Here is a 15,441-nt window from a genome sequence, read left to right on the forward strand (position 1 = left end):
GGCCAGCTTGGAAATGTGGTTTTCCCAAGAAAGATCATGGCAGATAGTGAGACCCAAAATCTTGAGCGACAGAACTTCTTGGAGAGGATTGTTGAGAAAGTAGATGGGAGGGTTGTCCAGTCGATCTTTTCGGAGAGACATAGTAAGAGTGTGAGATTTGTCAGGATTGAAAGACATGTTCCACTTGTTTGACCAGTCTGTGATTTTGTCCAGGTCTTCAGAGAGTGAGGAGGCAGCAGACTGCCGATCTGAGGGAAGAGGAATGGAGCGGCAGAGAGTGGAGTCATCAGCAAAGAGATAGAGAGGATTTTCGAGAGAGTCAGAGAGATCATTGATGAAGACCAGAAAAAGCACGGGGCCCAGAACACTGCCTTGGGGAACTCCAGCCTGAACAGGAAGAGGAGATGAGAGAAACCCATTCAGGGCCACACGTTGACGACGACTAGAGAGGAAGTCCGCCAGCCATGCGTGGAGATTTCCATGGATACCAAAGGAGGAGAGTTTGGTGAGCAAAGCGGGGTGCCAGACCGTGTCGAAGGCACGTGATATGTCGAGGGAGACAGCTCTAATTTCCTGTTTGGCATTGAGGACCTCCATCCATTGTTGAGACAGCAGAAGCAGCATGTCCAGAGTAGAGTGACCTGGTCTGAAACCAAATTGATGATCAGAGATCAAGCCATTGGAGAAGAGGAAAGATTTCATATCAGAAGCAATGATGGATTCCATGACTTTGCTGATAATTGGGAGAAGGCTGATTGGTCTGTAATTGCTAGGATCTGTTTTTGCACCTTTTTTGTGCAAAGCGGTGATGTTGGCTGATTTCCAAGCAGATGGCAGTTGACCTTGAGCAAAAGAGAGGGTGAAGAGAACAGAGAGAGGGTGAGATAGAGCAGCAGAGCAGGATTTTAGGACCCGTGGGCTGATGCCGTCGGGTCCAGTTGCAGAATCAGAGTCGAGGGTTGACAGAAACTTTTCCACCTTGTCAGGAGGAAAGGACACGGAGTCCAGGAGCAGCAGGGTACGACTGGGTATGGTGGGTACAGAGAGGGATGGGTTTGGGACACAAGATTTAGAGGCAAACACAGAGTTGAGGCATTCAGCTTTTTCACGTGCGGAGTCAGCTGTGTAGCCGTTTGAGGTAAGGGAGGGGATGGAGGGGGAACAAACACCAGAAACGGATTTGACCAGACGCCACCAGGATTTGGAAGAGGGAGACAGATAAGAGAGTTCGGTCTTGAGAACGGAGAGATATTGTTTCCTGGCTCTCCTGAGGGTGGACACACACTTGTTTCGGGCTTTGTGAAAGGAAATGAGATTTCCTTCCGTTGGATTTGCTTTCCAGGAGACGAAGGCAAGTTGTTTCTGGGCAACAGCCTCACCACAAGATTCCGTGTACCATGGACGGGAGGAAGGGTATGACAACTGAAGACGAGATGGGATAAATCTGTGCATGAGAGAGAGCAATTTACTTTGGAAGAATTCCCAGGATGAGTTGATGTCAGAGGTGGTAGAGATGGGAGACCAGTCCAGATGATTGATGGCTGCTTGAAGACCGTGCCAGTTGGCCTGAGTGAAATGCCAGACTCGTCGACGCTGAGCAGGCTCCCTGAGGATGGTCAGAGAGATGTCCACTTTAACAAGGACATGATCAGATGATCCGATCGGAGCAGAAGAAGAGCAGCAGACATTTTCAGGGAAGTTAGTCATAACCAAGTCCAGAAGAGAAGATGTTCCGTTGACTGAGATCCGGGTCGGGAAATTGACAGATTGTGTCAGTCCCAGTGAGTCGCAGAAGTCCTTTGCTGAGGAGCCATGGCTGGTGAGAGAGGTACCCACACCCAGCCAACTGGCATGATGACAGTTGAAATCACCACATATGAGGAAGAGAGAGTTGGGATGAGTAGATAGAAGTAACTACGGTTACAATCGGAGAATAAGTGTGAAGCACGACCATGTAGTGATCCGACTTGGGACAATTGGACGACTTGGACAAGAAACCACTTGGGACAATACCAGTATGGGTCACAATATTTTTTTTTAATCACTATTTATAATATAAAACCGGTCTAACCTTGCGAAGGGCAGACGGCCAATTAAACACCGACTTTATTTTCTCGACGGACAGACTCAATTTGGGCATGTTAAGGAAAACACAATTTGAAATTACAAAATAGAATTTGACGCGGATGCATCAATGGATATGCCACTGCCCATGTTCGATGTAAATCCACGATTATGTTTGATCTCAATTAAATGTCACATGAGAGGGGGAGAGAGGGAGAGGGGGGGGGAGAGAGAGAGAGAGAGAGAGAGAGAGAGAGAGAGAGAGAGAGAGAGAGAGAGAGAGAGAGAGAGAGAGAAAGAGTGATAAGTAAAAGAGAAAACACAAAATGCTTCTAACTTGAGTTATCAACTGCAAAATGATTCTCAAAGGGCACATGACCTTTGACCTGTTGAACCCAAAATTGATTCTGTTCATCTTTGTATCACCGTTCATACTTGTGCAGGGTTTGCTTGAAATCCCTTCTGATGTTCACACGTTATTGTGCTAAAGATTTTCAATTCATGGTCAAATGACCAAAGACCATTGACCTATTAAACCCCAAATCAAATCAGTTCATCTTTGTGTCATAGTACATACTTCTACCAGGTTTAGTCAATATCTTATCAGCAGTTCAGAAGTTATCCAGGTAACGAAAATCTGCTACACATCCACGCACACAGGCACAGCCGGGCAGACAACCCGAAAACATGATGCCTCCGGCACCATCGGCTGCGCAGGCATAAAACGCTTTCCATGCAGGAATCTTTGACAGCCTTTAAGAAAGGCAATGGTGATCAAATAAATTTAACTGCTTCATTTTTTATATCCCCTTATATTTTATTGTTTACTGAAGGTGTGAAACACACCTGAAGTGATTGCTGACATCTGTCTGAACCTCGTTCATCATTCTCACTCTGTCCTCGAGCTTGTTCTCCAGGTCAGAAAGTTCCCAGCGAAGCTTTTCGTTGTCTCGCTGAACCATGTGTAAGCTTTGCTTACTGTCAGTCAGAGCTAGCTGTAGCTCACGGCAATGCAGAGCCTCTTCCCTCTCCTGCAAGGCATTCCTCTATTGAACTTTACTGCAGACATACCTCGTATTACTTCGACTTCACATTCTGTTTTACTACCACAACAATAATCAAAATTATGACATCTGAAATGGCAGACTGGTGCGCTAACCATGACATGAGAAAGCACTCAACTCTATTAATTAACTATCTACCATATATAAAATATTAATGATCTTAATGCAACTCTCACACATTATTCACTTTTGCATCATGCATTAAAAAAACAATAAATAATGAAATGTTTGCAATTTGAAACATGTACAGTGGCACACAAAAGTATTCACCTCGCCCCCCCCTCCCCCTCCAAAATTTTCTCATTTTGAAGACACCTCAGCTTATATTATATCATGAAACTTTTAAATCAAGCTTACTATATAGTCATCATAAACTACTCCAAACTGATAAAGCTAAAAAATGCAGATAAAATGTGAATAAATTAGATTAATAGAGAAAATCAGATGATTCTCAGTTGCATAAGTATTCAAATCCATTGCCTAATTAACGCTAAATCACTTCAGGAGCAAATCCTTCATTTGAAAAGTTACAAAATAAGTGTAGTAGTTTTCACCTGTATGTAATCATTGGTTTAACTTGAAAATGTATCTCCCGCACTTACCTTGGAGGAGTTTTAAGGTGCAACTCACTTGGTCAAATAACATGGCAAACATGAAGACCAAGGAGTTTTTCAAATAGGTCAGACATAAAGTGGTGGAGAAGCACCATTCTGGAGAGGGATATAAGACGATTACAAAGTCGCTCATTATCCCTTTGATTATGGTGAAATCCATCATTAACAGGTGGAAGACGTATCATACCACCGAGACTCTACGCATATCAGGTCGCCCATCCAAATTCAGCAGCCGGGCAAGCAGGAAACGGGATGTCACTGTAAATCCAAAAATGACTTTGAAAGATCTGCAAGGTTCTATGTCCAAGAGGGGGTCAGTGTTCGTCAATCAACAATATCCCGTTCCCTTCACAAAGCTGGCATGTATGGATAGATGGCAAGAAAGAAACCATTACTGAAAAAGACATCTAAAAGCTCATATGGAGTTTGCAAAAGAGCAGCTTAATGATACTGCAGACATGTGAAGAAACATTTTGTGGTCAGACAAGACAAAGATTGAACTTTTGGTCTCAATTCAAACCGTTACATCTGGTACAAGCCTAACACTGCAGCACCATACAGTCAACAGCATCCCTACTGATGCATGGTGGTGGCAGCATCATGTTATGGGGCCGCTTTTATTAAGCAGGTAAAGGCAAGCTTGTCAGGATGTTTGTTTCTTCCCCTCCACTGCCTCTCTCAAGTGCCAAATCGGGGACAATGGACGGTGAAAAGTACAGGAGAATCCTTGATGAAAACCTGCTTGAGTGAGCCATGAATCAGAACCTGGGTAGGAAATTCACATTTCAGGAGGACAATGATCCGAGGCACAAGAAGGCTAAAGCCACACTGAAGTTGCTGAATAAGAAGAAAATAAATGTTCTTGAGTGGCCCAGTCAAAGTCTTGAGTTGAACCCATTTGAACATTTATGGTGAGACTTGAAGGTTGCAGTCCATCGATGATTCCCGTTAAACTTGGCAGAACTAGAGCAATTTTCACATGAAGAATGGGCAAAGATGTCACCATCTCACTGTGCAAAGCTGGTAGAGACCTTCCCAAAACGACTCCCAGCAGTCATTGCTGCAAAAGGTGCTTCCATCAAGTACTGACAAAAGGGGCTGAATACTTTTGCAACCAGTGATTTTATATTTGTACATGTATTTCTACAGGTATCCCTGACATCTAACCTCCTTCAACTATAACAGTATTTTGTTTGATCTCTTCAGTTATAAATAAAAAAAGTTCATTTGGAAAAATAATTTCTACGTAATTCGTAATTCATCGTAATGTGTTATTATTGGTAGAGGGTGAATACTTTTGTAGGCCACTGTATAATACAACATTATGCAACATAATTAATACAACATTATGTAATTATGCAAGATTAATTTTGGCCATATTTTGATACACAGGTAAGAAGGCCCTTCATGAATACGTGGCTTCATAAAAAACAAAAAAAAAAAACAAAACACCTTTAGAGGCCATTTTTCCCCGCAAAGCGGGGGTTGGCCTTTTTCGGGAACCGTGGTTGTTGTTGTTTTTCGGTCCCCTTTTTGAAGCAATGTTTTACGGCCGGATGCCCTTCCTGACGCCAACCCTTTTTGCCGCCTTTAACGACAAACAGGGAATTACCAGTGAACTGGTACTCAATTAGCCAACCTCGGAAGGATGACAGGCTGAGTCAACCCCCCTGGCGTTAATTCAGCGATCGACCGGGATTTAGAACCCAGGATCCTAGGTATCCTAAGCCGGCACCCTAGCCGCTAGCCCAACACCAGGGTTAAATGCTGGGCTTCATTAATAGTTATTATTATAATCGTGGAATGAAAGATGTCAAGTTATTGCTTCGTGTATTCTTTCTGGCATTTAATTATCGGAGATGATTGAAATTGTGGATTAAAATACACTATATAAAGAGGAAACTGTTGGAAGGAAATTCATTTTCTTCTTCCTCCTCCTCATTTCCCTTTATATGGGGTGAGGCCTAAAGGTACAAAGCTGCTGCTGCCCCACATTTTGTACAATACTCCTCCACTGCTCTATGCCCCTCCTCACATAATTTTCTGATCCCAGCTGAGGTCTACCTCACTCCCTCAACCCATCAGCTTTCTTTGCCATTCTTCCTTCCTCCATCTGCACCAGGTGCCCAGCCCACCTCAGCGGGCTCTTATCAAGCTCATCCTCACACATTGATTCCCTCTCTCTGTTCGTCCATCCTTCTATCCACCCTCTTGACTCCCACTATCCAACCGACTCAGTTGTTTTTGCAGACCTGCAAACTCTGGTGTCGCTTCTGTCGGTGTCACTGTCTCCAGACCATAAAGGTAGGTCAGCGTGAGACAAGACCCCAGAACCGAACTGCCATCTTCGGTAACTGTTCAACCTAGATACTCAAATCTGCTTCCCTGCCAGATACTCTTCCCTTCTAATCTGATGTTCAGTTCCTTTATCTGCTGTCAGACCCACATTACCTGTCTTATAAAGGCTCATCCTCAATCCGTTTCTTGAACGCATCGTTCCATTCTTCCTATGCCTCCTGCATTTCCTGCCTGCTCTCTGCCACAATCGCAATATCATTTGCATGTATTATCTTTCTCAGAAGGCCTCCATTGCTGACCGTCCAATTCACCTGCTCCATCCTCATAGTAAACAGTGGTGCATGGAGTAAACTTCTCTGCCTCTGCCGAACAACTCTTCTGACAACCTACGCCAACTAAAACTCTTCTCTTCATTACGTCATACTTACCTTTCACCAACCTAGCTTCTGCTTCAATCACTCCCATCCGTCTCAGCATTGCCATCACAATCTCTCTCCGGACAGAAGTAAGCCTTCTCAAGGTCCACAAACCCTAATACCCGTCCCCCTTGCATCTCCAACCTCTTCTCCACCAACTGTCTCCACAAATTTAGTAGAAATAAATTTATTTTGATTCAACATCAATTTATTCATCAGTAATTTAGTATTTTACTGTGCGAGTGTTTAAAGTTGAAAATGTTTGCATAATTTAGAGTTCAAGCATAGTTTGAGTAAGATTATGTTGTATAAGGTGGGCAGGACCGTTGTGAAATTGTACAGATAAAGAGTGATGAGAACAAAAGGCGGCCCATCTCACACATAGACAATTACCAGGGTGACCACTCGTAGATAGTTAATTACTCTGATAGCCAATATCCGGAGTTAACACAGACAATTACCTGGACTGAATGTGGTTCAACGGTGGCGAGAAAAAAAACACACCTTGTAACAAGGGCTTGATGAATGCACAATTTTCACCGATTTGCTTGCAAAGATACGAGCCATTTTGGATTCTCACTGTTTGTTTGGAAATTCAAAAATCTGCATCAGTGGAGCTTAAAAAGTCAAAGCAGCGGAGGTAAAAGTCAGTTGATGTATGGTTGGAGTCGCAAGTGGTGAGTGACGCTCTGAGGGAGCTACAGTCAGGTTTTCAGAGATTCATGCTTCAGAATGCAGTTGGAATTAGCTATGGCCACAGTCAAAAAGAGAGTTTAGTAGGGCAATTTAAGCAGCATGAGAACAGCTGGTCAGAATGGCCAATGCAACCACCTGTCCAGGTCCATACCCAAATTGAAAATCACAATTCGTCAATGAAGTGCCTGTTTCCACACCATTCACAGACTCTGTCAAGGTGTGGTGCACACCAAGGTACACGAGTGCATGCATTGATCCTATGATGTGAGCATGCTGAGGTACTGGAGCTGTTGACCTCTGGTGCACGTGTTCATTTGGGGCAATGCAATCATGGTTGATCCCTCCGACATGTGTGTCATCCTTGCATTTTTCTGCTCCAAACTGTTGCGGAAGCACCTCTGTGCCACATCAGTCTTCAATGGTTCAACCTACCACTGCCATAATGTCAGCACAGCCAATGAAAACCCACTCATTACACCACCTGATCAAGGGAAAAAACTTTTCTACTTTTCTTCTTCGCGCCCATGCCTTAGTCCATTTCCCCAGAATCCAGTACTTTTTAATCACCTCAAGTACTCTGTGATCAAGGACAATTTAAGGCCTGCCTGCCATCAGTCCTGTAGAGTTGAGTAATGTGCATAGATAGGGTTAGGATAAAATAAGGTTAAGTCTCGATATGCATGGGTCGTGTTTCCTGTCACCAAGTTCTGGTTTTAAATTGAGATTTGTGTGTTTGTAATAAAGACATCTATTTTTTAAATGCAGGCATTATAGACTTCAGCCTCCAAAACTTGAAACCTTTTATCAGAACCATTATCGGAGACCTGCCTTGGAAGTGTGGGTTGACTGTGCCACCCTTATTGGGTATGGCTTAGTCTTATGAACACCCAATAGGCCATGCTGACCACTGATCAGGTGACAACTATGGATAAAAACACTCCAGATCAAATCTTTCATGTAAAATTGCCGACACACAAATTCATTTGTAAACAAACAATGCACATTACAATGGTCACAAATTATGTCAAATGTATCTCTTCTCAACGTGAGGCTATCTGTAGATAGTAAGCCCACTATATTTACATTTTTTTCCAGAATAAATGACTTCCACTCCACCTCAACCCTGTATGTCTCTATATAGTCATGCCTGTTTTAAGCTGTTCTCCAGTGCCCTTTCTAGTTCCCTCAGTCCACAAGAAAGCTGTTGCTTATGATTCCTGGAAATCTGCTTCATGGTGGCCGTCTGTTGGCATGTCAGCTCCAAACGTAGCTCGTCTAAGGATGACATTTAAAAACAAACAATGAGTTCATATGTTACCATCAAAAATCCAATCACTTTCAATCTCAGAAACAAAATGACCAAATATATATATATATATATTTATACAGTATCGAAATAGGCAAAAAGGCATAAAAGTCTGGGTAGTATTTAAAGGCTGCACATCTTCTGCTAAAACCACCAGCTGTGTGTTATGTTTATTTGAGGCTTTATTATGAGAAAATTTATATATTCATTATTCATATACTGTATGTATGTATATTTAGTTGGTTTTGTGATGCAATACCCGATGGAATGAGAAAGACAAACACCCAAAAAGGGTGTGTCGGGTTGGGGGTGGGCCGGGTGGGGTGCGATGATATGGAGATTAAAAAAGAATAAAGGAGCTTCACCTTTGGACAAAGGACAAAGGAAATGGTTCACATCAGTGTACTTTTATTTGTATTAGGCCTTTAATAGACAATAGAGAATCACACACACACATGGTACATGGAATTTTAACCTGGGTTTCCCACATTGTGAGGAGTTTCCAATGGGACACGAACGAAAACCAAAACGCAGAACATGAACAGAGAAATCCCAATTCTGAACATCAACCTTAATGTCTGAAAAGAATGATCAAAAACCCATTTTCCTAAATAATTTCTGAGAAACTGTCAAAATGATTAATTTTGGGCCCTTAATCATTTAATATACTAGTATAAAGCCCATCAACAATGACAGGTTGGAACAGTTTATTCGACTGTTCAGACTCGTGAGCGTGCCAAAGTCTGAAGCCTTACGGGACCCGTTGGTCCATTGGACCAAATTTTCATTGGTCTTCACCGCCTTGTAGCATAACTGCCTGCCGGACTCGGGGGGTCTTTTGGGTCCTCGGGGACTTTTGGATCTTCTGGGTATTTTGGGTCCTTGAGAACTTTTGAGTCTTCGGGGTCTTTAGGATCTTAGGGGTCTTAAAGGGTCTTCAAAGGTCGAAAGGGTCTCAGCAGTCTAAAGAGTTAAAAGGTACATTTCAATAGTACGTAATACATAATTAATTAATAGAAACAAAAAGGATGCCTCGTGCGTGCGCGTGCACACACACACACACACACACACACACACACACACACACACACACACACACACACACACACACACACACACACACACACACACACACACACACACACACACACCTCCTACATTTATAGTGAATTAACCAGTAACTGAGCACTGATTTTTAAAAAGGACGTCTCCAAATGGGCAAACACAAGACTGCTGGAGAATTCTCTCCCAAGACGCCCGAGCAGAAGTGAAACTGTACACATGTGGATAATCCACCATGGTGTGGTTGTTTTACTAATTTCACCACGTGGCCGTTTCTGCACACGTGGTTCACTTATAACTAGTAAAGCAAACGGGTTTAATCAATAAATACTGGGGTGGAGACATGGGAAGTAAACTGCAGCCACAAGAGAGACATAACTGGACGGAAAGCTTAAATGGCTGTAACAGTGTCTCGGTTAATCGTTGCACTAATCTTATCACAGATAGACCCGTGTTGCCCTTTTGTGTTGTTCCAATGTTAGTTTTAAGATTCTCCCAGTCCTACTAATGTAATATTTGACAAAATATTTTTCAGCAGTACAATATAGCACTGGATTTGTCAGCAATTAGAATCCCATCTTGTAATTAGCCTCGCCCGATTCAAGTAATGAGACAGCACGGTGCGTGCGTTAGTTTGTGTGTGTGTGTGTGTGTCTGTGTCTGTGTCTGTGTCTGTGAATAAAAGGGAGAGATAGAATTTTGAGGAACAGAAATGAAAAAACCAGATGTGTGTGTGTGTGTGTGTGTGTGTGTGTGTCTGTGTGTGTTTGTGTGTGTGTGTGTGTGTCTGTCTGTCTGTCCCCCTTTATCAGGCTAGGTTTTAAAGACTTTGAGTAGTGCTTTAGGAGGGATTTGAGTGGGGGAGGGGGGGGGGGTGGTGAGGGGGAGGGGGGTTAAGGGGCAATCTTTGAACATGACTGTGTGTCCACCGGTTAAAAGACGTAAAAGACCCCAAGGACCCAGAAGACCCAATGGACCCAAAACGCTCAAAATACCCAAAGACCCAAAATACCCTGTAGACTGTAAAAAAAAACCCCAAAAAAACAACCTTTAGAGGCCATTTTCCCCCGCAAAGCGGGGGTTGGCCTTTTTCGGGCACCGTGGTTGGTGTTGTTTTTTTTTTGTTGGTCCCCTTTTTGAAGCAATGTTTTACGGCCGGATGCCCTTCCTGCTGCCAACCCTGTTTGTCGCCTTTTTACGACAAACAGGGAATTACCAGTGAACTGGTACTCAATTAGCCGACCTCGGAAGGATGACAGGCTGAGTCAACCCCCCTGGCGTTAATTCAGCGATCGACTGGGATTCGAACCCAGGATCCTAAGCTGGCACCCTAGCCGCTAAGCCAACACCAGGCTGTAGACTGTAAAAGACAAAAAAGATAATGAAGACCTAGAAGACCTCACGGACCTAGAAGACCTCAAAACCCAGAATACCCCAAAGACCCAAATTGCCCCAAAGACCCAAAAGACTGAAAAGACCCAAAAGACTGAAAAGACCCTGAAGGCACAATAGACCCCGAGGATCCAAAAGACCCAAACAACCCTTGGTCCTTGAAAACCGCAAGGTCCGTCATAAGCAGACCTCACGGTTAAGCGGACACAGGTCCTTGAAAACCCGCTTCCGGTCCCTCGAGCAAGGAGGCTTGCTTCGATCTCTCCACGACATCGAAGTTTGAGTATTTTCCCATTCGTGTCTTTGTCAAATTTCCACTGGTTATTTTATTGCATATGTGTTATTGTGTGTTTCTAGTTAGTTTTGGTTTTGTAATTACTGCAAACTTGTGTGTAATTAGTCGTTTTTTGTTCGCACCTCGTGTGCGGCCGCCGGCCTGGCCTATCTAGGCTCCCTCCCCCCGTCGGTACATTGTGAATATAAGTTCTTTCTTTCACTGTATTTGCTTGTTTCCTTGATTTTCTTTTCTCCCTCTACCTCCCACGAACATCTTATCCTTTGTCAAACGTTTAAAGAAAAAAAACAAAAATTCCTTTATTAATTCTCTCTCTCCTCAATGACACGTGCTTGTTCTCTCACCCCCTCGTCTCGCGTTGTGCCCCACCCCCTTTACCTCCTATTTCTCCAGCCTTTCCAACTCTAGTTTCCTCCATACTCACTCAACCCTTTCTCCTTCTTTCTCAAATCCACATCCTCACTTAGAGACTTTTCCCAGATTATTTTTCACACTTTTGTTTAAATATTATTTAAATATGTTTAAACTTTCCCCTGCAGTGGTTTATTACAACATGCTGTTTTTCTTCCTATTTAAAAGGCTTTTTTTCAATTTCCTCTTCAATTTATTCCACTTCAAAAAAAAATGCAATCTATTACAGTTCCTCCTCCCTACATTCTCTAAACTCACCTTCATTCCACTTCTCCTCTATCGTTTTTAAACGGATCTCTGACTTGAAAATCACAATAAAACCAGTGTGCAATAAATGTTCGTTTTTCATTAATTATCCACTTTCTAAACTCCCCCCTCCCTTTCAATTCTCCCCCCTCACCCTTGCCCTTCAAATCTCCCCCCTCAACCCTCCCCTTCAAATCTATATATACATACATATATATATACCTATTGACTCGAGACATTTCAGCTCTTCATTTTAATGAATTTGTAAAAAAAAAGTCTCACAAAAAGTCCAATTTTACATTATGGGGTATTATGTGTGGATAGATCAGTGACAAAAAAAACAACTCAATTTAATCCATTTTAAATTCAGACTGTACCACTGCAAAATGTGAAAAAGTCAAGATGTGTGAATACTTTAAGGCACTGTATCGAACTTCACAATTAATTATTATATTATGCTTATTTTAAACAAATATTAAGGAGAAAACTGTTCTATACGAAGTAGTTTTATCCCACCAAGAGGCATTCCCACAACAATATATCAGTGCATTAGAAAAAAACATAATTCATATCCATACTGTGACATGGAAAGTACAATTGATGATAACAAACCGAACTCCTTTTGATGTTGTTCCTGCCATCGATCCCGAGCAGTGTCCATTTCTTGTTGAGCCTTTTCTTTGAGAAGTCTTATTGCTTGTTGATGGCTCTGCAATGTATCCTCATTTTTTTGCTGCAAATATTTATTCAGGTCCTGAAGGATAAATGCACAAATTCTGAACATGTAATCATCTTAGATGTCATCGTTCATAATTAGATGCAAACTTTCATACTTGTCAACCCACAAACACATGTGAAGCAAAGAGCAGGGGTACGCAATTGGTTCATGTCTGTCTGTCTGTCCGTCCTATCACTTTATGATCGTCAGTTTATGATTGAGGAACAGCTTATTTAAATTGAATGTTGTATTCTGAACACCAATCGGAACATGAATCGGAAGACAAATCTCACGTTGAACAGTACTTTGCCTCTCAATTTGTCCCGATGGCACGTACGCAGAGAAGAGTGAGATAATACCTTCACACTGTCTGCCTGCTTGCCTGTCAGTCAACTAAAATTGAAAATCATTCCAAACAGGAAACGTACTATCTTTAAGGAACACATATAGGACATATACAACAGGCACAAATAACTAATGTAATGTTGAAGCGCGATGCTGCGCGCGCTAATGCTTACGCAAGGAGCAAGCGGACAACGCGGTTCATAAAAGAGTCTTTATTGAAAGTACTCAAACTGCAGCACTGAGCTGCTCAGGGCTGCGCACCCCGTGTGTATCGTGAGGCCACGCCTCTCTCCCTGGCGTGGCCCATCCCCACTTGGTGTGCGGGGTGATGTCACCACGTCAGTGCTTTCGTGTCCGCCACAATGTGTTACATAGGGTGGTGTAGTTTGTAATCGACACTGCGTAAAATTGTGGTAAAACCCGCAATTCATTTATTTATATGTCTTTTACTAAAGCGCGGCGTTACGCGCGCTGCTTGTGAGCAAGGAGGAAGCGGACAAGCGGTAACATACAAACGTCTTTATTGTAAGACTACACTGTAACACTGAACTCCTCCGGGCTGGTCGCCCGGGGTATATCATGAGGCCACGCCTACCCCTCGGGCGTGGCCACCGCCCACTTGGTGCGTGGAATGATGTCACCACGCCAGTGGGCTTTTGTGTCCGCCACACGCGCCCCCCCCAGAATTCCCGCGCACCTGGAGGGCCAGTTTGCGGGGCAGACGAATGACCCGGCCGAAGCGCCCCCTGGCGATCGGCGGCGTCCGGGGTGCAGGGATACCAGGTGGGATGCCCCTGGCTGCCCCTGGGATGGGTGCAGGACCGGGGGGCGCCGTGGCGGCGGGGCTGGGCGGTGCGGGGGTCCGCCCGCAGGAGGGCGGCCCCGACGTGGGGGTCGGGCCACTGGCGGTGGATGGTCCACATCGAGGTGGGCCGGCTTGAGGCGGTCTACCGAAACGCGGTCAGGAGTACCGCCGATGTCCAGGGTGAAGTGCTTCGCCCCGGTCTCCAGCACGCGGAAAGGCCCGTCGTACGGGGGCCGCAGTGGTGTCCGATGGGCATCGTGGCGGACGAAGACGTACTCCGCCGTGCGAAGCTCCGGGGCGACGTGCGTCGGTGGGTGCCCGTGGCATGCCGTTGGCACCGGGGCGAACCTCTGGGCGGTCTCTTGCAGAGCGGAGCGCTGCTGTGCCGCGGACCATGGTGCCGTGGAGTCGGGGAGGAACTCGCCCGGCACCCGCAGCGGTTGCCCGAAGACCAACTCCGCCGCGGATGCACGCAGGTCCTCCTTGGGCGCCGTCCGGAGGCCCAGCAGGACCCAGGGGAGCCTGTCGACCCAGCCGCCGTCGCGGAGGGTGGCCCGGAGCGCGGCCTTCAATGAGCGGTGAAATCGCTCACACAGGCCGTTAGCCTGGGGGTGGTAGGCCGTGGTTCGGTGCAGCCGGACCCCGAGCCCCTGCGCAACCGCCCCCCAGAGCTCCGAGGTGAACTGGGGGCCGCGGTCGGATGAGATGTCTGAGGGGGCGCCGAACCGGGCGACCCAGGATGGCGATGGAAGCCTGCGCGACATCGGCCGCCATTGTCGACGCCAAGGGCACGGCCTCCGGCCACCGGGTGGTGCGGTCCACCATGGTGAGGACGTAGGTGAAACCCCGCGAGGGGGGCAGAGGTCCCACCAGGTCCACGTGGACGTGGTCAAACCGGCGTTCCGGCACCGTGAACGGGGCCAACGGGGCCTGGGTGTGCCGGTGCACCTTGGCGCGCTGGCACGCGAGGCACGTCCTGGCCCAGCCGCGGACGGCCTTCCGGAGGCCATGCCAGACGAACTTGTCGGCGATCAGCCTTTGGGAGGCCCTCGCGCCCGGGTGGGACAGGCCGTGGATGGCGTCAAACACCTGGCGCTGCCAGCCCGCGGGCACAATGGGGCGAGGACGCCCGAGGGAGACGTCGCACAAGAGGGCCGCGCCCGCGCCGTCGAACGGCACCTCGGTGACGCGGAGGCCCGTGACGGCGGTCCGCAAGGCCTGGACGTCGGGGTCAGCGGCCTGGTCCGCTGCCATCTGGGCATAGTCGATGCCGAGGTGGACTGCGTGGGCGACGGCCCGGGAAAGGCAATCCGCCACCGGGTTGTCCTTCCCCGCGACGTGCTGGATGTCCGTCGTGTACTCGGACACGGCCGAGAGGTGACGCTGCTGCCGGGCCGACCACGGCTCGGTGACCTTGCCCATCGCGAAGATCAGCGGCTTGTGGTCGACGAAGGCAGTGAACGCCCGGCCCTCGAGCAGATGGCGGAAGTGCCTGACCGCCAAGTGAAGTCCGAGCAACTCGCGGTCGAAGGTACTGTAACGGCGTTCGCGCGGGCGAAGCTGCCGGCTAAAGAACGCCAGCGGTTGCCAAGCTCCACGCACCCATTGCTCGTGCACCGCGCCCACCGCGTAGTCCGAGGCATCGGTGGTGAGGGCGATCGGTGCATCGGGCGCCGGGTGCGCGAGCATGGTGGCGTTAGCCAAGGCGA

At 46.3% G+C, this 15,441-nt stretch overlaps 1 protein-coding gene across 1 annotated transcript in view; it reads right to left on the reverse strand.

The window, feature by feature from the left end:
• The window catches only part of LOC137423191 (protein FAM184A), a 192,940-nt gene that overhangs the window by 17,431 nt on the left and 160,068 nt on the right, over nt 1–15,441 (reverse strand). Inside the window, exons 12-14 of the mRNA XM_078774580.1 lie at nt 12,477–12,618; nt 8,300–8,427; nt 2,911–3,095 (exon numbers count right to left, since the gene is read on the reverse strand). Coding sequence (XP_078630706.1) covers nt 2,911–3,095; nt 8,300–8,427; nt 12,477–12,618 — 455 coding nt within the window. The remainder of the gene's footprint in view (nt 1–2,910; nt 3,096–8,299; nt 8,428–12,476; nt 12,619–15,441) is intronic.

Source organism: Myxine glutinosa, chromosome 3 (assembly GCF_964187855.1).
Source record: "Myxine glutinosa chromosome 3, kmMyxGlut1.1, whole genome shotgun sequence".
Taxonomy (NCBI): domain Eukaryota; kingdom Metazoa; phylum Chordata; class Myxini; order Myxiniformes; family Myxinidae; genus Myxine; species Myxine glutinosa.